The sequence below is a fragment of the Physeter macrocephalus genome, chromosome 18 (genome assembly GCF_002837175.3).
Source record: "Physeter macrocephalus isolate SW-GA chromosome 18, ASM283717v5, whole genome shotgun sequence".
Classification (NCBI taxonomy): Eukaryota; Metazoa; Chordata; class Mammalia; order Artiodactyla; family Physeteridae; genus Physeter; species Physeter macrocephalus.
In genome coordinates this window covers 87103397-87125915 of record NC_041231.1, presented here as the reverse complement: position 1 = coordinate 87125915, position 22519 = coordinate 87103397, and the positions used below count along the sequence as shown (strand labels likewise).

At 39.0% G+C, this 22519-nt stretch overlaps 1 protein-coding gene, 1 long non-coding RNA gene and 3 other non-coding genes across 5 annotated transcripts in view; 1 reads left to right on the top strand and 4 right to left on the bottom strand.

Annotated features, from left to right (window-relative positions):
- The window catches only part of LOC102986055 (histone H2B type 1-C/E/F/G/I-like), a 43035-nt gene extending 31946 nt beyond the window's left edge, over positions 1-11089 (bottom strand). Inside the window, exons 1-2 of the mRNA XM_007105827.2 lie at positions 10943-11089; positions 9541-9608 (exon numbers count right to left, since the gene is read on the bottom strand). Of these exons, the coding sequence (XP_007105889.2) occupies positions 9541-9608; positions 10943-11045 (171 nt within the window). The 5' untranslated portion in view covers positions 11046-11089. The remainder of the gene's footprint in view (positions 1-9540; positions 9609-10942) is intronic.
- On the bottom strand, positions 3376-3448 carry TRNAV-AAC (transfer RNA valine (anticodon AAC)). Its single transcript has one exon. It is a non-coding gene; the product is annotated as a tRNA-Val (tRNA).
- TRNAT-AGU (transfer RNA threonine (anticodon AGU)) lies at positions 10762-10835 on the bottom strand. The gene has a single exon. It is a non-coding gene; the product is annotated as a tRNA-Thr (tRNA).
- A 1122-nt stretch (positions 11090-12211) lies between the features above and the next one.
- Positions 12212-12294, top strand: TRNAL-UAA (transfer RNA leucine (anticodon UAA)). The gene has a single exon. It is a non-coding gene; the product is annotated as a tRNA-Leu (tRNA).
- Positions 12295-16484: 4190 nt separating this feature from the next.
- On the bottom strand, positions 16485-22381 carry LOC129391331 (uncharacterized). Its single transcript, XR_003676955.1, has 3 exons — positions 22252-22381; positions 20397-20498; positions 16485-17473 (listed from the first exon to the last, which is right to left on the bottom strand). It is a non-coding gene; the product is annotated as an uncharacterized lncRNA (long non-coding RNA).
- Between the last annotated feature and the right edge of the window lie 138 nt (positions 22382-22519).

Sequence of the window (22519 nt, the reverse complement as noted above, 5' to 3'; positions counted from 1 at the left end):
GAAGAAAGTGTAATCTGCTGTTTTTGGATAGAATGTCCTATAAATATCAATTAAATCTATCTGGTCTATTGTGTCATTTAAAGCTTCTGTTTCCTTATATATTTTCATTTTGGATGTCTGTCCATTGGTGTAAGTGAGGTGTTAAAGTCCCCCACTATTGTTGTGTTACTGTCGATTTCCTCTTTTATAGCTGTTAGCAGTTGCCTTATGTATTGAGGTGCTCCTATGTTGGGTGCATATATATTTATAATTGTTATATCTTCTTCTTGGATTGATCCCCTGATCATTATGTAGTGTCCTTCCTTGTCTCTTGTAACATTCTTTATTTTAAAGTCTATTTATCTGATATGAGTATTGCTACTACTCTGGCTTTCTTTTGATTTCCATTTTCATGGAATATCTTTTTCCATCCCCTCACTTTCAGTCTGAATGTGTCCCTAGGTCTGAAGTGGGTCTCTTGTAGACAGCATATATATGGGTCTTAGTTTTGTATCCATTCAGCAAGCCTGTGTCTTTTGGTTGGAGCATTTAATCCATTCACGTTTAGGGTAATTATCGATATGTATCTTCCTATTACCATTTTCTTAATTGTTTGGGTTTGTTTTTGTAGGTCTTTTTCTCCCCTTGTGTTTCCCACTTAGAGAAGATCCTTTAGCATTTGTTGTAGAGCTGGTTTGGTCGTGCTGAATCCTCTTTTGGTTGGAGCATTTAATCCATCCACGTTTAACATAGTTATCAATATGTATGTTCCTATTACCTTTTTCTTAATTGTTCTGGGTTTGTTTTTGTAGGTCCTTTTCTTCTCTTGTGTTTCCCACTTAGAGAAGTTCCTTTAGCATTTGTTGTAGAGCTGTTTCTGTGGTGTTGAATTCTCTTAGCTTTTGCTTGTCTGTAAAGCTTTTGATTTCTCCATCAAATCTGAATGAGATCCTTGCTGGGTAGAGTAATCTTGGTTATAGGTTCTTCCCTTTCATCGCTTTAAGTATATCATGCCACTCCCTTCTGGCCTGTAGAATTTCTGCAGAGAAATCAGCTGTTAACCTTATGGGAGTTCCCTTGTATGTTATTTGTCATTTTTCCCTTGCTGCTTTCAATAATTTTTCTTTGTCTTTACTTTTTGCCACTTTGATTACTATGTTTCTCAGCATGTTTCTCTTTGGGTTTATCCTGTATGTGACTCTCTGCGCTTCCTGGACTTGGGTGGCTATTTCCTTTCCCATGTTTGGGAGGTTTTTGACTATAATCTCTTGAAATATTTTCTCTGGTCCTTTCTCTCTCTCTTCTCCTTCTGGGACCCCTATAATGTGAATGTTGCTGCATTTAATGTTGTTCATTATTCTGAATTCTTTTTCTGGAAGGTTGCCTATCTCCACTTCATTTAGTTGTTTTTCTGGGGTTTTATCTTGTTCCTTCATCTGGTACATAGCCCTCTGCCTTTTCATCTTGTCTGTCTTTCTGTGAATGTGGTTTTTGTTCCACAGGCTGCAGGATTGTAGTTCTTGCTTCTGCTGTCTGCCCTCTCTATCTGTATCTTTATATCTAAAGTTGGTTTCTTGTAGACAACATATGGTTGAGTCTTGTTTTTTTTACCCACTGACAATCTCTGAATTTTTAAAAAATTGAGATGTAATTGAATATAACATTATAACATTTGTATATATTATGAAATGACCACCATGATAAATCTAGTTAACATCCATCACCACACCCAGATGGCAAACAGACGTGGGAAGGTGATATTCATGGTAGTTCTATCTATACTGAGGATGTTGGAACCAAGTGAACATGAATCTACTTTAAAACTTGAGGAATTTAAGAAACACTATAAACACAGTAAACTGTAAGAGTAGTCTCTGGAATGGTAACTGAAGCTAAGTTACTCATTCAAAACTAAATAATTAAAGGAAAATTTATAAACACATAATAAATGGAACTGGCTGGAGGAAGAAAACTGGTCTTATGGAGACCATACAGCACAGCACAGAAGCACCACTTCAGGCCTTTCTGGAAACTCGTGGCAAAAGGGTACCAACCTCTCCAATGGCGTCCAAGACTGGCCCTGGATGAGCGGTTTAGTGCAACTTGGGAGTCTTGGGAAAATCAATGAATCCAACGAAAATCAGATCTTTCTACAGAAAATTTTCTCCAGAAATGGAATGTCTCTCTCCAGAAAATGGATCTGCCAGTAGTGATCTGAACCTGTGAATCCAGGGCACGTGCGTATCTCAGCAGGTCAGACCAATATCACTCGTGCTGATTCCAACCCTTTGGGGGGCAACCTTGATTAGCGCAAGGATGTCCTAAGAAGCATGGAAGAAACGCTCTCACTGTAGCACCTTCTCCGTGGATTTTCTGGGCTAAATCCACAGAAGTGAAAGAACTAAAGTTCTTCCTTCAAGTCTATTAGTTCAGTTTTAAAGATCAGTTTTGATTTTCAGTGAGGACGCGTGCCTCTTTTTTTCCTTAGGCAGGGGTACAAAGTGGAAAAGGACATCTTTCCTATTTCCCCAAAACAACACAAGAATGAGCTCAGGCATTCTCTTTCTCAAGCTCTTTCCACACATGGGAGGTTTTGTCGTTGCTTTTTTTGTTCTGTTGTTTAAATAAACTTTCAACCATTTAGATGGTTTATCGAGTTTATTGAAGAAATGGGTGCTTTGCGATTGGTAGCTTACGGAAGGTGGAAATAAGAAGAATGAGGGAATAGCCTTCTTCATTATAGTGAAATGTTAAGTGAAAATGGTGGTTTAGCAAGATCTTAAGTTGTATAAGTGAAAAGTAATTATTTTTTTACTGATTAGTAAATAAGAGCATCCTGAGATAATGCCTCTATTAGGGGTTCGAACACCCATATTGGTAGTTGATTTAAAAAACAAAAACAAAACAGAACAAAACTCCAGACGGTTTCTGTGTAAGTGCAGATCCACTTGTCCAAATAATGTTACCACTTAACCATTGTCGTAGAAAATCCTCTCCGCACTTTGGCAGAGAATAAACTCTCCAGTTCCCTGCCCAGCTCAAAGCAGAATTCTGTTCCTTCTTATAAATCCTTGAGAAAACTCTGCAGAAAACCCACAGGTCCGGCTCTCGGGGTTCCAAGGAAGCCAGTGTCACTTGTGTCTTGTGTCACAGGCGGGGTCCTTTGCTGAGGGCGCTTCCTTAGATGACACCACCAGAGTCCCTAACAACCTGAGGACTCGGACTCGGAACTGAAAGAGAGAGAGGTCTGCTGGGGCAGAAGAATCGGGAGGCAGATGGGCAATGCGAATTTCACTGTGGCTCCGGACTATGGAAGAAGCGAGAAGGTTCCCTGAGTTTGAAGATAAACAAAGATTCCATGTGGTCAAACGGACACTCTCAGAAGCAAAATTCTTGTGTTTCCACCCGGTTTCCAACCAGGGACCTTTCACATGTTAGGCGAACGTGATAACCACTACACTACAGAAACGTGCATGTGTGTTTGTGTGGTTGTGTTTTTTGTCAGGATGGGTGAAAGTTTTTCTACAATCCAGGGATATTTACCAGAATATCTAGCAACCTACTCATAATAGTCGAGAGAATGGAAACTTTCCTAGTGCTCATCTGCAGTTGCATGGATACATTAGCGTGAAAAACTAGAATGCAACAAGAAAGAACAGTCCACAACTTATAGGAATGAACCTCACAGACCTGCTGATCAAAAGAAACCACACACAAAAGAGGATGTATTCTATGAGTCCAATTGTTTACATGACAAAGTAGGCAAGACTCCTTTCTATTGTTAGGAGTCAGAATAGTGGTTCCCTCTGGGGAGGGTGGGTAGTTACTGGAAAATGTCTGGGGATGTTCTGCCCAGAGGTGGTCAATTTGTGTAGAATCATCAAAAGAACATTTTTATATTGGAGGGGGCTATTTATTGGAGGAATTGGGGTATGCTAATTGTGGGGACTGGCAAAACAAGTTCTAAATCCATAGGGCAGGCACTCAGATAAGGCTGGTAATCAGGAAGGGCAGGCTGGAAACAATATAAAAAATATCAATGAAACCAAAATTTGGCTCTTTGAAAAGTGCAACAAAATATATAAATGTTTAGGTAGATTTACAAAGAAAAACAAAGAGAAGATACTTAAATTACTAAAATTAGAAATGCAAGTGGGGACATTAATACAGATTTTACAGAAATAAAAATATTACAAGAAGATACTATGAAAAAGTGTATGATAGCATATTGGATAACCTAAATGAAATGGACAAATTCCTATAAACACACAAGTTACCAAAACTGAAACATGAAGGAAGAGAAATTTTAATAGACCTATAACTATTAAGTATATTGAAGCAATAATCAAAAACATCACAACAAAGAAAAGCCCAACCCAGATGGTTTCACTGGTGAATTCTACCAAACATTTAAAGAAGAATTAACACCAATCCCTCTTCAATTCTTCCAAAAACTTGAAAAGGAGGGAACACTTCTTAACTAATTCTATGAGGACAGCATTCCCCTAATATCAAAGCCATTAGAAGAAAAGAAAACTGCAGACCTATATCCCTGATGAACATAGATGCAAAAATCCTCAAAATATTAGCAAACCAAATTCAGCAACATGTTATACACCATAACCAAGTATGATATATTCCTGGAGTGCAAATGTGGTTGAACACATGAAAATCAATCAATGTAATATATACCACATTAACAGAATGAAGGAAAAAAAACCACACGATCATCTCAATAGATGCAAAAAAAGCATTTGACAAAATTCAACATTCTTTCATGATAAAAAAAAACTCAATAAACTAGGAAAAGCAGGAAACTATTCTATAAAGCAGGAAACTTTATCTTCATGACAGAAGCCATTTATGAAAAAGCCACAGTTATCATCTTCAATGGTGAAAAAGTGTAAGCTTTTTCTCTAATATCTGGAACAAGGCATAGGTGCCCACTTTCACTACTTCTATTCAGCATATTACTATCATATCTAGCCAGGGCAAGTAAATAAGAAAAAGAAATAAAAGGGATTCAAATTGGATAGGAAGAAGTAAAATGTTCTCTGTTTACAGAAGATGGTGTAATCTCATATGTAGAAAATCCTGAACATTAAACACACACACACACACACGTTAGAGCTATTAAATGAATTCAACAAAACTGAAGGACACAAAATCAACATACAAAACTCAGTTGCATTTCTATATACTAACAACTGAACAATCCAAAACAGAAATTAAAACAATTACAATTGCATCAACAAGAATGAAACACTTAGGAATGAACTTAATCAAGGTGGAGGAAGACGTGTACACTGAAAAGTATAAAACTTTGCTGGAAGATATTAAAGAAGATATCAGTGAATGGAAAGACATCTGTGTTCATGAATTGTAAGAGTGATATTGTTATGATGTCAGTAATACGCAAAGTGATCTACAGATTCAATGCAATCCCTATCAAAATCCCAACCTTTTTTCTAGAAATAGAAAAATCATCCTAAAATTCACACGGGCTTTCACGGGACCCCCAAATAGCCAAAATGATCTTGAAAAAGAAGAATAAAGTTGGAGCCCTCTCAATTCCTGATCTCACAACTTACTTTAAAGCTACAGTAACCAAACTACTGTGGTACTGGCATATAGCCAGATACATAGACCAATTAAATAGAACAGAGACCCCACAAGTAAATTCTTGCATATATGATCAATTGGTTTTTGACAAGAGTGCCAAGATGATTCAATGAAGAAAGGACAGTCTTTTCAACTAATAGTGCTGGGAAAACTGGATATTCACATGCAAAAGAATGAAGTTGGACACTTACCTTGCACCACACACAAGAATTAACTCAAAAGAGATCAAAGACCTAAATGTAAGAACTAAAACCATAAAACTATTAGAATAAAACAATGGGGAAAATCTTCATGACATTAGATTTGACAGTGATTTCTTGTATATGACACCAAAAGCACAAGCAACAAAGGAAAAAAATATTGAAATTGGACTTCATCAAAATTAAAAACTTTTGTTCATCAAAAGTCACCATCAAGAGAGTTAAGAGACAACCCATAGGATGGGAGAAAATATCTGTGAAGCATATATCTGACAAAGGATTAATGTCCAGAAAAAATAAAGAACTACAACTGAACAACAACCAAAAAACAAAAAAAAAAAACCCCAAAAAACAGTTTAAAAATAGACAAAGGACTTAAATAGACATTTCTCAAAAAAAGATATACAAACAGCCAATAAGCACATGAAAAGATGTTTCAACATCATTAGCTATTAGGGAAATGCAAATCAAAGCCACAATGAGATAACACTTCATACCCATCAGAGAGGTTAGTATATTACAAAAAAAAGAAGAAGAAACTAAGTGTCAGGGAAGATGTAGAAAATTGACATCCTTATGCATTGCTGATGGAAATGTAAAGTGGTGCAGCCTCTGTATAAAACAGTCTGGTAGTTTCTCAAAGAGTTAAACATAGAATTACTATATGATCCATCAATTCCTCTTCTAAATGTATATCCAAAAGAATTGAAAGCTGGGGCTCAAACTGATACTTATATATAAATGTTTATAGCAGCATTATTCACAATAGTCAAAAGGTGGAATCAAGCCAAATGTCCATCAACACATAAACAAAATGTAATATATACATACAATGGAATATTATTTAGTCTTTAAAAGGAATGAAATCCTGACATATGCTACCATATGAATGAACCTTGAAAACATTATGCTAAGGGACATAAACCAGACCCAAAGGTCAAATATTGCACAATTACATTTATATGAGATACGTAAAATAGTCAAATTCATAGAGACAGAGAGAGTAGTTACCAAGGACTGGAGAAGGAGGGTGGGTTAGGAGTTATTGTTTAAGGGGTTCAGAGTTTCAGTTTGGGATGATGACAATGTTCTGGAGATGGATAATGGTGATGGTTGCACAACAATGTGAATATACTTAATGTTGCTAAATTGCACACTTAAAAATGGTTAAAATGGCAAATTTTACGTTATATATATTTTACCACAATTTTTAAAATGCCCTGGAAAATATATATATATAAGGATGTAACATAGAAAAGATAGAGAAAGACACACAACACAAAGGTTAACCATTAAACAAGCTGGTGTGGCTGTATTAACATAAAAAAATATAGACTTTAAGACAAGGAGCGTTACCACAGATAGAGACAATTCATAATAATAAAAGAGAGGCATTTCACAGTTAGAAGAAAGACATTTTATAAAGGAGAAACAACAATCCTAAATGTATATGCGTTCAATAACATAATTTCAAAATACATAAATTTTAAAAAGACATGAAAATTTATGTCCACACAGACATCTGTACATGCTTATTCGTAGCAGCTTTATTTCTAAGAGCAAAACACTGGAAGCAAGCAAAATATTTCCCAATAGGTTATTGGTTAAATAAACTATGATAGATCTATACTATGGAATACTACTCAATAGTAAAAAGGCAAGAACAATTCACACAACAAATTGGATGGATCTCAAGGGCATTAGGCTGAGAGAAAAAAGCCAGTCTTAAAAGGTCATCTACTGTATGATTATATTTATGTAACATTCTCAAAATGACAAAATCATAGAGATTACGAACAGGTTAGTAGTTGTCAAGGGGAGAGGGAAGTGGGTGTGACTATAAAGGGGTAGCAACAGGAGGGAGAACTTTGTGGTGATAGAATTGTTTTGTATCTTGCTTTTGGTGATTGTCATATGAATCTACACACGTGATAAAATGACCTAGAACTATCACATGCACACATTGTACCAATGTCAAATTTCCAGTTTTGATTGTACTATAATTATATAAGATATAAGCATTGGAGGAAACTTGGAGAAGGGTATATGGGACTTCTCTGTACTTTCTTTGCAACTTAGTTTTGCAATAATTATAGATTTACAAGTCTTTAAAAATATGGATGGAACTAAAACTAGAAAAATCCACATTTGTGGCTCGGGGTCTTAACATACTTCTCTCAGTAATAAACAGAAGAAGCAGGTAAAAATGTAATCGGTAAAGAAATAAAAGATTTGAACTACACTCAATCGAACAACTTGACCTATTAGACTTTTGTAAGACACAATAACAAACAGCTGCAGAATATACACTCTTCTTAAGTGCATATGGAAAATTCACAAAATTTGGGCCATTAAGAAAATCTCTCTAAATTGTTAAAGGACTAAGTAATGAAGTATAACAAAATCAATATAAAGTTAAACTAGAAATCAGTAACAAAAAGAAAATGAGAATATCTCCAAATGTTGTGAAAGTAACATACACTCCTCAATAACCCATGAGTTAAAAACAAAACAAGAAATTAGAAAATAGCTCAAACTAAAAACATAATGAAGTACAATATCAATATTTGTGGGTAGCCTCAACAATTTTGAAACAGTTTGGGAGAGAAAAATTATAGGTTTAAATGTATATTAACTGTCAGGCATGTAAGAAGTTGAAAGTCACTACACTGTCCCCAAAACAAGAAAAGCACTGAACTAACTGAAAAAGAGAACACTTTTTAGCTCCATCAGAGAACTGAGGTCACGGGGCAATTCACTGCCCCCAAAACTGGACAAACAAGCAAATACACAGAATCACAACTTATCAGAGCAGAAACCCACAGCATAAAGCTCTACAGGAACCAGTGCTGGGATAGAGACCTGAACTGTAATTGAGGAATTGCAGGAGGCTCAGTGTGGACAAGTCTGAGAGATAATAGCTCCCAGGGCACCCAGTCATCTCGGTCCCCACACTTCAGTAAATTTTACCTTCAGGATTGCAACCAGTCTTTCAAAGTGAGTATGGGAGGAAAATCTCCTCATGCTTCTGGCAAGAATAGGGGAAATGAGTCGTTTTTAAATACACCAGAGAATTCTATTCTCAACAAGGTCTGCCCTCAGGAGAAACTAGTTAACCAGAGACTAACTGCTAGGGTCTTATCGCAGCCTAAGTGACCTGGGGTAAGGGAAATAACCAGTTCAAGCCAGCTTTAGCCTTCCACGTGTAAGAAGGGAAATACCCAACTCCAGCTCCCTCTGGCCTACCTGTTACCACCTAAGGCAGAGGGAAAATACTGAGAAGCATGTGTGAAGTTCACAGTTAAGGACACTGGCTCACTAAAAGACTGAGATCTAATCATAGGACTACAGAATGCTTCCCCACGCCCCTACATTACCATCACATTATTAAGACCTATTTACAGCAGTTTTTTGTTTTTTTAAAAAAACCCAGCATATCATGTTCAGCTAACAAGAAAAAATTACAAGACATACTAAATGACAAAAGACATAGTTTAAAGAGACAGAGCAAACATCACAACCATACTCAGATATGGCAGGGATGCTGGAATTATCAAACCTGTAATTTTAAGACAACTACGATTAAGATGCTAAGTGCTCTAATGGATGAAGTAGACAACATGCAAGAAAAGATGGGCAATGTAAGCAGAGAGATGGAAATTCTAAGAAAGAATCATAAAGAAATGCTAGAGATCAAAAACACTGTAACAGAAATGAAGAATGCCTTTGATGGGCTTACCAGTGGACGGGACACAGCTGAGCAAAGGATCACGGAGCTTGAGAATATCTCCATAGAAATGTCCAAAACTGAAAAGCAAAAAAACAAAAAGAATGAAAAAAAAGAGAACGGATTATCCAAGAACTGTGACAACTACAAAAGGCATAACATATGTGTAATGGAAATTTCAGAAGGAGAAAAAAAGAAACAGAAAAAATGTTTGAAACAACGACTGAAAAATTTCCCCAAATTAATGCCAGACACCAAACCACAGACCCAGGAACCTCAGAGAACACCAAGATAAATGCCAAAAAAATTATACGTAGGCATATCATTTTCAAACTACAGAAAAACAAACATAAAGAAAAAAATCTTGAAAGTTGACAGAGGAGAAACAATTACCTACAGAGGAGCAAAGATAAGAATTATATCAACTTCTCCTCAGAACACATGTAAGCAAGAAGAGAGTAGAGTGAAATATTTAAAGCGTTGAGAGAAAAAAAAAAAATCTAGAATTCTGCACCCTGTGAAATTATCCCTCAAAAGTGAAGAAGAAATAAAGAATTACACAAACAAAAATTGAGAATTTGTTGCCAGTGGACCTGCCTTGCAAGAAATGTTAAAAGAAGTTCTTTAGAGAGAAGAAAATGACATAGGTCAGAAAATTGGGTCTACATAAAGAAAGCATCAGAGAAGGAATAAGTAAAGGTAAAATAAAAACTTTTATTTTTCTTATTCTAAATTGATCTGACTGATAACGGTTTGTTCAAAATAATAATACCAACATGTTTGATTGTATATATAGATGTAGATATAGGTATGAATCACTTTGCTGTACAGTTGAAACTAACACAACCTTGTAAATCAACTATACTTCAATTTTTTAAAAAGGCACAATCCATTAAAGAAAGAATTAAAGCTGAACTTCATTAAAATTTAAGAACTTCTGCTCTGTGAAAGACACTTTGAGGAGAATGAAAAAACAAGACAGATGGAGAGAAAATATTTGCAAATGACACATCTAATAAAGGACTGTTACCCAAAATGTGTTAAAACTCAACGAGACAACAAGCCAATTATAGTTTATGGCGAATAATTTTCTAACTCCTGTTTTTTTGTTTCTCTGCAAGATGCCTCAAACAGCAGCCATCAAGATTCCACGTCTGAGGCTTCAGTCAGGTTTAAATCCAAATTGTTAAGCGGTGAGGAGTTTGCCTTTACCTTATAAAACCGTGAAGAGAAAGGCCTCGCTGGGATTCGAACCCAGGATCTCCTGTTTACTAGACAGGCGCTTTAACCAACTAAGCCACGAAGCCACCACTCCTCAAAGATACTGAGCATCTTATTTTACAAAATGTCACACTTTAATCTGCAATTATTTTTTATTTCACCAGTTTCTTTGGGATTTAACTAGAAGGTGTACCTGGGCAGGAATCTCCTCTTCTAGGAATGGAACCTTGATCTGGCCAGAGATAAAACTCAGAACTGGACAGCCAAAGGATTTGAGGGGGCCGTTTCTTGTACATGAATTTATCAGGCAAAGAGAAAGATCTGGGTGTGGACCCAGTCAATCCAAACATTCCAAATAAGGATTGGGCTTCTTCATCAACTTGAGCAGTTGTCCTTGGACCCTCTTTGCTTGTCTGGTACAGCTGACACACCTCTTTCATTGTGGGGTTTCCGTTGGTTACCTGAGGGACATTCACACATTAGGTGTTCAGTATTAATTAGTTATATTCTAACCTTGCTTCAGGATTTAATTTCAGCTCTGTCTCCTCCAGATACACCAAAATTCCTATTTGGGAGTTTCTTTCATGGATTCTTCAATTCCCATGACAACTTTCAGCACTCTTAACTTAGTGTTGCCAGAAGACAATTGATGTTAGAATTACCTGGGAGTGCTTGGTAAAATTAAGAGTCTTGGGATCTATCTACCCTATATCTCTTTAGCAAAGGATCCATTGCAAGAGGGGTTCTGAAATCTGCATTCGTAATAAGTCTCCCGGGGGATACTTTTGGCCGCAAAGATTGGATTCGCCATTGTAACAATCGCTGGCTTTTCTGGAAGCCCTTGGAGTTCTGGTGCGGTGTCTTCCTGTCTGTAGTCCATACCTAGCTCGGTGTGTTTCTTTTGTGGACATATTGGGCTGTCAGTTAACGCATTTTGTCATTAAAATCAAAATCACGAATTTGAACTGCGTCTGTGTCCACTAGGGATTTCCAAATGTAACCCCAAGGTGAGCTCGTTTTAATATAATGTCTTTAGGGCCCCAACCTGTTACCTCCAATGCTTCTCTGGGTGTGGGGTGGGGGCTTGAATTCAGCAGGCAAAACGATGATCTCTTAAGGAAAAACTGGGACAGCGCCTTTGGTAAAGTCGAGGTAGTAGGTGGCGTTGATGTGGTGGTTTCTATTGCTCTCTGCTCCCCTCCTCCCACTCGTCTTCTCCTTTTCGTATTGAGTAAAGACAAACATTTCTCTGGAACTTGAGGTGATCTAGTGAGAGGGGATCGGAAAAAGTGGGTGGATTCTGAAAGCACAGAGAGCTTGCTGTGTTTTCTCTGTAATAATCCTCCTCATATTTTGATGCAATTCCACAAAACCAGAAATAATTCAGTATTTCCTTAAATGTGCACCACAAATACATTGCTTCTAATTAAAAAATAATTGCAAAAGCATATAACACTCAGCAACCGGGATGGCCGAGTGGTTAAGGCGTTGGACTTAAGATCCAATGGGCTAGTGCCCGCGTGGGTTCGAACCCCACTCTCGGTAGTTTGAGTTTTGATCCCCAGAATCTTTCCAGAAAGGAATACAGGCCTTTGGAAATATATGTGATTGATTACATGTCTATTTTTCTATCCTTTTGTGAAAACACTACTTTGCTTTTTGTCTTCAAGCCTAAAGAAATTGCTTCAGTAAGCAGTATTAAGTGTGTGAATTATTTCCCGCCCCCCCACCCCGTCTTATCAGATTGCCAACATAAGAAAAACCACCCAAATCAATAGTCTGCCTAAAGAGATTTAAATACCCCAGCTCTTTGAGTTCTAAGAGGAATGGAACTTTGGACCCATTTGTTCCTCAGGCAACAGTAAAGAAGCTCTCTGTAGCCCACAGGATGTGAGTAGGGGGATTCTCATTGTTTCCAGATGGTTGTACTCAGAAAGCCCAACTCTGGAAAATATTGTTGATTCCTCGCCAGCAGAATACGAGATTTTTGTTTTGTTTTTCCAGTTTGAAATGTCAAAGTGGTCCCTTAGTGGAGTTTTGTTTTTTGCATTTCTCTTGTTGTAGTGTTATCGAACATCTTTTATGTTTAAAAGCCATCTGTATTTCCTTTTCTGTGAACTGCTTTTTAATATTCTTTACTCATTTTTCTACTTAATTGTTAGGTCCTTCTCTTCGGATTTTTAAGAGCTCTTTAAATGAGTCGATTAAGTCATGTTTTGATATGTCACAAGTACTTCGGTTGCTATTTGCCTTTGCACTTTGTGGCAAATTTGGACATGTAGACTTTGAACTATGCAGGTGAAATTATCAGTCTTTTCTTCTGGTTTTATGTTTGACTTGGATATGCCTTTTCCCACTACAGGATCAGCACGGGTAACAAAAGAACTCTATGATTTCTTCTAGAATGTCCATTATTTCTTTTTATATTTAGATCTTTGATATATTTGATTTTTTCTGTGTCTTAACATGTGAGGTATAGATCCAACTCTACTTTATTTCCAGAGGATTACCAGTAATCCCAACACCATTACTGAATATCCATATTCTCTCCACTGATTGAAATGCCAGCATATTAAATTCTGTTCTCTTTAAAATTCAGAGGACCAGAAGCCTGGCATCTTTAAGATGATTTGAAAGAACATGGATTTGGAAACTCAACAATCATATATTCTAATTCTGGCTTTCCCACTGATTCTCTGAGCCTTGATTTCTTCATTTGTTAAATGGCGGATAATAATCCCTACTTCATGGAAGGTACTTGTAAGAATGAAAAGATTATATATTAAGAAGGGCTGGCAGATTAAGAAGGGCTCTTTGCCACTCTGCAGGTTAGTCCTCTTTCCCCTTAGAAGAAACTCACACCCTTCCTTTACAGTAGTCCTTAAAAGAAACCCAGAAATCAAATAAAAATCATCCTGATAGTTAAGTTCCTTATGTTTTGATATCACAACACCTAGATTCCGCATTTGAAAGTTCTCCGATCCCAGTGGCAGCTCAGTGGGTCATTTTCATGAGCTGCCTTGGGTTTCAAGTCTGAGCCACCAGCTTCGCGTTTGCTCCTGGCCATGCTGGGAAGAAGGAAGGAAGCTCCTCCTGAGAACTTTTATCTGAATAAGCTGCTTTGAGAAAGGCTAAGTTTCTGTGGAGAGGCAAGATTCATCTCTACCAAAGGTGGCTTTTCTAATCTTTGTTTCTTTCCCTTGGATGGGGTAGAGAGAGGATGAGTGGAGTGTTTGTTTTTTCTGAAATGAGACTCCAGGGAACAAAGATTTTACCTTTATTGAAACTTTCTAAAGAGAAAACACAGCAGTCTCTTAGTGACTGGTTAGCAAAGTTGTTTAGGGTGTAATGCTGATGATACCAATGTCCGGGTTCCATCCCTACAGAAGTTGAATTATGTCATTTCGCTTCACAAGAGACTCAAATGCAGATCTAAAAGTACCATCCCACTCCCATCTCTGCTACAGAGGAGATCTGAACCTGTTGTATCTGAGATTATTAAATTCTTCCAATCATGGGTGCTGCAGGCAATTTCTACTCAACTCTAGCATCTATTGTTGTTTCTTGAGGTAGGCAGAATTCTATGGTGGCCCCAAGATGCCCTCCCCCTTGTGTACAAGTCCCGCACAATCCCTTGTACTGGGAATTTCATTAGGGTCTGCTATGTAGCACAGCTGACTTGAAGAAAGGAAGATTATCAGGAGTGAGCCTGACCTAATTAGATGAGCCCTTAAAAGGGACTGGGCTCTTCCTAGAGTCAGAGATTTTAAGTGTGAGAGGAACTGAGGGATTTGAAGTGAGGGGTCTCTGTTGCTGGCTCTGAAGATGGAGGGGCCGACGGAATGCAGGCGGCCTGTGGAAGCTGAGAGCACCCAGCTGGCAGCAAGGGAACGGGGATTCTACCATAACCCTGAGAGCTTGGACTGCATTCCCGTGAATGATTTTAGCCTTGTTAGATCCTGAGCAGAGAACTCAGCTACCCAGTGCCCACACTTCTTACCTATAGAACTCTGAGTAGATAAATGGGCATTGTTTTGTTAAACTGTAATAATGGATTATGCAGCAACAGAAAACTAATAGATTTCTATTCGTTTATTTTTTAAAGCAACTAATGTAAAATGTGAAGATGGAATTGTGATAGCAGAAAATTGAGTTGTGTCTGGTAGAATGTCAAGTGCCTCTGGGGGCCACTCTCCATCTTTGCTCCCCCTGTCCCTTTCTTGGGGACAGGGAGAGCAAAGATGCTACTGACTCTCTTGAGTGACCCTCACACACTTCCTCCCTATGGATACCTGGAAACCAATAGTTATATTTTAGATTAATATGAGCATGTTTCCTAAGTGTTATATATATTATCTATCGTAGATATTAATTTCACATCTAACACATAATGTAACAATAACTACCATTTGATCCCTTAAACTACTTGTTTTGCAGCATACATCTTGACATTAAGTATGCAGCATTGGACAGGCTTCTGGACAGAGGAAGAGACCTGACAATGGTGATTCTAAGAGGTATCTCTTAGTATCCTTTAGTTTTAAAACTAGAATATGTATATCCCTGGGAATAAATGGACACAGACAGTTTTAAGGGAATCATTTTTCTGACCTTGGACACCCATGTGGATTCACTGAGTGATCTGCTTGAAAACTTTCTGCCTTCCCACCTCCTTTTGTCACAACTCTTCTCCCACTAAGGAAAAAGGAGATAACTCTCAACCATCCCATATCTTACCCTTCATATTTCCCCAAGACACAAAGCCTCCTCGAAGCATCTGACAAAAGGACTCTAAAAAATGGTGTCAGAAAGTGAATGTCTTAAAAGACTGGTTAACAAACTTCTTTTGCAACTCAGGTGGTTTCTTACTGTATTTGCTTTTAAACATGAAAGAGGGTCTAACCCAGTTGTCAATAACAGATTAACAGAAATTTTTAATGGGGACTTCCTTGGCGGCCCAGTGGCTAACACTCCGTGCTTCAAATACAAGGGGTGCGAGTTTGGGTTCAATCCCTGGTCGGAGAACTAAGATCCCACATGCCGCACTGCGCGGCCAAAAAAAAAAAATTTTAATGATAATGTGGTTTTAGCATGTAATACAGGGGTTAGAAAAATTAGAATTGCATTCCTATTTCAAAACTCCTTTAACGGGGCTTCCCTGGTGGCGCAGTGGTTGAGAGTCCGCCTGCCGATGCAGGGGACGCGGGTTCGTGCCCCGGTCCGGGAGGATCCCACATGCCGCGGAGCGGCTAGGCCCGTGAGCCATGGCCACTGAGCCTGGGCGTCTGGAGCCCATGCTCCGCAACGGGCGAGGCCACAACAGTGGGAGGCCCGCGTAACGCAAAACAAACAAAAACTCCTTTAATTCCTATCTACTTATTTATCTCATATCTATAATAATGAAATAGACATAAAATTGATGTTGAACTTACTTCAGTCTTGCAACAAGGACTATTCATCCATGGATACACTAATTAATTAGAAAATATTAGTCCCATCCATCTCATTAAGAGATGAGTTTGCAATTCAATTTTAGTTTGTATGTTTATAACTTATCAAAACATACACTCAGTGATTTGATCTAATAAAAATTGCAATAACTTAATGCAGAAAACAAATTGTTAACTCAAAGCTATATAGTCACCGGAAATTTTTTCTTAAATTAAGTTCAACGTTTATACTTTTTTGTTGCAGAAAGCACACAGAGTAGATCAAAAACAGCCATGTTACAAAAGAATGTATTTTTGTGGGGTAGGGGAATGAAAATACGAGTTCAAATACAAAAGAGAGGATGTAAAATTTCAAATGTTAGAGAAGACTTATTTTTTTAAATAGATAGTCCATTTAAAAAATAATCACTGTGGTATTTAGACTCATTTAGAAGAGTGATGGAACACATTTTGAAATGTCACAATTTACAATGTACTGGAAATCAGATTCTTTACAACTGTTTGAACTTATGTGAAATTTTTAGATGTTGATCTAAAAATGTGCAGGGGGGTACATAATTTTTCAGGGGAGTATGCTTTCAAATTTTGAAGACTACTACTTTAGAGCAGGAGTTCTTAACATGTGATGTAACATAGTGGCTACAAACACAGACTTAGGAGTCAGTCTTGCTGGTTGTGTGACTTAAATTCAGCTCAGTCTACTTATCTGTAAAATGGGGACAGCAACAATACCCTATCTACAGAGATAAAGTTGTCAAACTTCAGCATACATCAGAATCGCCTGGAGGGTTTGTTAAAACACAGACTGCTGTGCCCCACTCCCAGAGATTCTGCTTCAGGAGGTCTGGGGTCAGGCCCCCAAATCTGCATTTCTAACAAGTTTCCAGGAGATGCTAATGCTGCTGGCTCAGGGACCACACTTTGAGAACCTTTGGTCTATCTCATAAAGTCATTCATTGTGAGGATTAAAAACATTAGTACATAAACATTCTTAGAACTCCACTGGCCCACAACAGGTGCTAATACATATTAGCCAATCAGTTAGGATTGGATTCACTGCAAAAGAAAATTCTACTCCAGTTGGTTAAACAGAAAGGAGTTAGTATATGTCATTTAGCAAGAGGTCCTGAGGTCAGTCATCCAGGGCTGGCACCACTGTTCAAGAATGTCATGAAGTTCCCAGGCTCCCTCTGTCTTCTTTGCTCAATTGTCTTTGTTCCGTGGCTTTTATCATCACAGACCTATAATAGTTGCTGTTCCTCCAGGAATCTTGTCTGAATTCCAGACAGGGAGAGAGAAGAGCAAAGGATATAGGGTAAAGAGTTGATGGAGCATGCCAGCCAAGTCACAGCCCCTCCCTTTATATTTTATTTTTTTAGAGAAGTCACTCGCATTTAAAAAATGTTTCCAGAAGTCCCCCACGAGCGACTTTCACTTGAATCTCAGTGGTCAGACCCAGCTCACATCCTACCCCAACTACAAGAGAGAAGGAAGGGAAGGATTTTGGCTCTCTAGCTACAATGGTGGAGGAAATCAAAGGAGAAAGGAGTTTAGGATAAATAATATACAGCATCTGCCTAAAGGGTATCCATGAACACACAGAAACTCATGCAAAATATCAAATGTATGTGTATTTTTTTGAGGAGTCAGCCCACAGCTTTCATTAGATTTTTAAAGATCCAAAAAATATGGCTCTCAAGCCCACATTTCTTGACTCAAGCATCCAAATATTTTAATGAAAAGGATGTCTACTCCTCTGCATGCTCCATCTCAGCCATCACATGAAGTCATAAAACCTGAGAGCACGGAACCCTCTTAATTGCTATCTCTCTTCCTTTTTTAAAAGATTCTACTGAACTTGTAAATACTGCTTATGTTATTTAAATACCTGTTTATAAGTAGTCCTACAGGGTAGTTCTTGCAGTGTGTCTGTGTTTTAATGTGACTTCCCAAATAGATCATATACTTCTTTAAAAAAGGCTTCTTCGGGCTTCCCTGGTGGCACAGTGGTTGAGAGTCCGCCTGCCGATGTAGGGGACACGGGTTCGTGCCCCGGTCCGGGAAGATCCCACGTGCCGCGGAGCGGCTGGGCCCGTGAGCCATGGCCGCTGAGCCTGCGCGTCCGGAGCCTGTGCTCCACAACGGGAGAGGCCACAACAGTGAGAGGCCCGCGTACCGCAAATCATGTTATTTTCTTCCTGTTTCATTTATATAAAGTTGGGGAACAAGGAGCATTAACTTAAGAATTAAGTTCTTCTGTCCTAAATTTCAAGCTGCCATTAATAGCTAGAGATTTAGGTTCCCTGACAGAAGAAACTGCATGACTATTTAAAGAAGACAGGCAGGACTGGATTTATTTCTTTTCTAACTGTTTAAAACACTGAAGTCTGTACTTTGGGCACCTCTCCTTTAACTATCAAAACAGAGCAGCAGTTGGCAAATTTATTTGGGGTTGCCATAAAACCATGTTAAATGTTATGATGAATGGTTTCCTTAAGGAATACGGATTCCTGGTGTCAAATGAGATGTGAAGTCTGGTCGGATATTGATTAGGTATTATTGGTTGAGTTGTATTCCCCCCAAATTCAAACATTTAGGTTCTATCCCTCAGGACCTCAGAATGTGACCCTTATTTGGAGACAGGGTCTTTAAAGAAATAAAATGAGGAAAAGTTAAAGTGAGGTCATTAGGGTGGGCCCTAATCTAATATGACTGGTGTCTTTATAAAAAGAGGAAAGATGAACACAGTGACACACACAGAGGGAAGACAATGTGAAGAGACATAGAGAAAGGATGGCCATCTACAAGCGTAGAAAGGCCTGAAACAGATCTTTCCCTCACAGCCCTTCAGAGGGAATCAACCCTGCTGACACTCTGATTTTGGACTTCCAGACTCCAGAATTGTGAGACAATACATTTCTGTTGGTTAAGTCATCCAGGTGTGGTACTTTGTTACCACAGCCCTAGCAGACTAGTACAGCAAGGATTCTCTTATGTTGTACAAAAGTTTTCTCTTATTCCTCACATTCAAAGACCACTTCCTTCTTTCTCCATGCAAGGACACTATTATATAAAGGCTGAGCTGTGGCCGAAAATTTGCCCATGCTTTTCATACTTACAAACACTTTCCTAAATATATGGCCCCTCTGATGTCAGAAAGAATGTCCCAAGTTTTAGCTTAACACAGAGTGTGAGCAAAAGTGTTGTGGGCAACTTTCATTGTCATGTTGCTTAAAAGGAACTTGCTTGGTCACAATATTTTCCTTCCCTTTCCTATAGGCTGTGATTTGGTTTTGCCCATGTGGACAAGGATAGTGCTCTGGAGATCACAGAGCAGCAAGAAAAGCACAGGCCACTGGAGAACTTTTTGGAGAAGAGCTTCCAGAAATTTCTGGCTTGCCTTTCAGCAGGACATTCACATGATAAATAAATTTTCTATCCTACTTAAACCACTGTTACTTGTTCTTTGGGGTTCTAATCATATAAACAACCTAACAAATACATGGAAAAAAAAAGAGAATAAAGGGCTGTTAACTGAGGAGGTGGCTAAAGTTTATACACACTTATCTATATTATTTCAAGAGTCTCTTAACTGATTTTACTGTTTGGGGTCTTGCGCCTGTCCAACACATTCTCCACATTCTGACTATAAAGTAATCTTTCTGACATATAAATCTGGTTATGCTACTTCTCATTTAAAACCACTGCCTAGGGCTTCCCTGGTGGCGCAGTGGTTGAGAGTCCGCCTGCCGATGCAGGGGACACGGGTTCGTGCCCCGGTCCGGGAGGATCCCACATGACATGGAGCGGCTGGGCCCATGAGCCATGGCCGCTGACCCTGCACATCCAGAGCCTGTGCTCCGCAATGGGAGAGGCCACAACAGTGAGAGGCCCGCGTACCACAAAAAAACAAACAAACAAACTAAAAAAAACACCACTGCCTAGAGTTGTACTGTCCAATATGGTGGCCACTAGCCATATGGAGCTAATAAAATTAATAAGCATTCAATAAAATAAACTCAATAGTACTAGCCACATTTCAAGCGTCCAGTAGCCACAGGTAGCCAGTGACTACCATGGTGGACAACACCAATGTAGGACCACCATTATGCAAAGTTCTATTGGACAGCACTGGGCTACAAGATGCATGTCTAAGTCTCCTACATGATCTATAAAGCTCTTTCTCTCCAGACTTACCTGCTGTTGCTATACACGTTACCAAAGGTCAACAGGCTGTTTCGCAGATCTGCACTTGTTTACCATCCTGCTGCCTGGGAATTCTGTCTCCACCTTGTCCATCTGGAAAACAAGAATTCATTTTTTAAGTGTTACCTTCTCTACACACATATACTAAAAAAAAAAAAAAAAAAAAGTCAGAAGAATTGAACATGATTCAAGACTTATTTCTGAGCATATCTTCTCTTTTATCTACCATCCCTGCAAAGAATAGCAGATGAAGGAGGTTCTTCAATTAAAAAAAAAAAAAATCACAACTTAACAAAAAAAAAAACCAACTTGATTAGAAAATGGAAAAAGAACAAACATTTCACCAAAGAAGATATACAAATGGTCAATAAGCACAGGAAAAGATGCTTAACATCGCTAATCATTAGGCATATGAAAATCAAATCCACAATACTACCACCTCACACCCATGAGGATGGCAACTTGCAAAAAACTCAAAAAATAACAAGTGTTGGCAAAGAGGAGAAGAAATTGGAATCCTTGCACACTGTTGGTGGAATTGTAAAATGGAGCAGCCGCTATGGAAAGCAGTATGAAGGTTTCTCAAAAAATCAAAAATAGAATTATTTGATCCAGCCATTCCACTTGTGGGTACATACCCCAAAGAATTGAAAGCAGGGTCTTGTAGAAATATTTGTACACCCATGTGCAACAGCAGCATTATTCACAATCCAAAAGGTGGAAGCAATCCAAGTGCCCATCAATGAATAAATGGATATACAACATGTGGTAAATACATACAATAGAATAATATTCAGCCTTAAAAAGAAAAGAAATTCTGACACATGCCACCACAAGGATGAAACCTGAGGGCAAATACATCCTCAACCATATCTTCAAACATCCCTGATTCTTATACTAAACAATGATCTTGCTTTTCTTTCTTTTTGTTGAAGAAATATCTGCTTAAACATAGAAAAATATTGCTGAGTGCCTCAGATTAGACAGCATAAAATGAGAACTGTCTTCTTCTACTCAGTCTTTGTATTATCCAAGTGTTGGACTCAGTACCCTGCTGATAAATTTCATTCGGAGAACCTCTACACACAAATTAAGTGCTAGTTAGGCCCCAATGCTTCGACTAGACAGTGTCAGAAGAATGGTTTCTGCCCAGAAGAGTAAAGAGTGAGATGCACTTCTTGGATCTGACAGCAGCCCAGTGGTTATTATAACCCGCTGCACACTAGCACTACCTAGGAAATTTAAAAGCTCTCTAGGTGGTTCTAAAGTGAAGGCAGGCTGGCTGTGGAGACGTACTGTGTGATGACGAACACCCCCCCCGCCTTTTACCATTACACGGCTCATATTTACTTGATACCCAGAATCATCTAACAGTGCACTCAAACACAGTCGCAACATTTCTGCCTTGCGGGTAACAGTTTTCCACCAGGTATTATTACCCAGAGCATGTGGACTCTCCAGCACCTGTTGCTCAAGAGCCGGAATGCCTCCCTGCATGCGTCCGCCCCTCACAACCACACCCATAAATAGTGACTCGTTACCTATTACCATCCGCAAGGCCAGGCCGCTTCCGGATGGACCTTACTGATGGCGAGTGTGCAGGCCTGTGCCATCTGCTCTCTGGCCAGAGGCGTCTCTGCGGAGTCGTCGACTCCGTTCAGCTCCCAAATCCGCGGAGGCTGTGTTGGGGTCCGGAGGCGAAGCGCCGGAGCTTACTTGCCTTCATCCACCGCCCGCCCCGACACCTCCTGATTTTTGCAATCTGCTGCTTCTGAGCAAGAATGTGCGCCATGGGGGGCAAATTTAGTCGCAGACTTAGGCCTCTCGACATTTGCCCAAGTCCCACCTTTGTCAGGTTGGAGGCTCCGAAGCCTAGTCCTTCTCAAGCCGCCTGGAAGCACCAGGCGGTGCTGCCTGGGAACGAGTTTCAGGGTGTTTGTTCCAGAGACCGCGGAGGCCCACTGCCCGGAAAACGAAACAGCGAACTCTTCCGCCCTGGGGTTGAATAAAGGATGGTTTACCCCCACTGAGGTTATTTCCAGGTCCGCTCTAGGAACCTGGGAGGTTTCTGCGTCTCTGTGGTTATTTCTAGCTGTTCAAGCTTCACGTGCCTT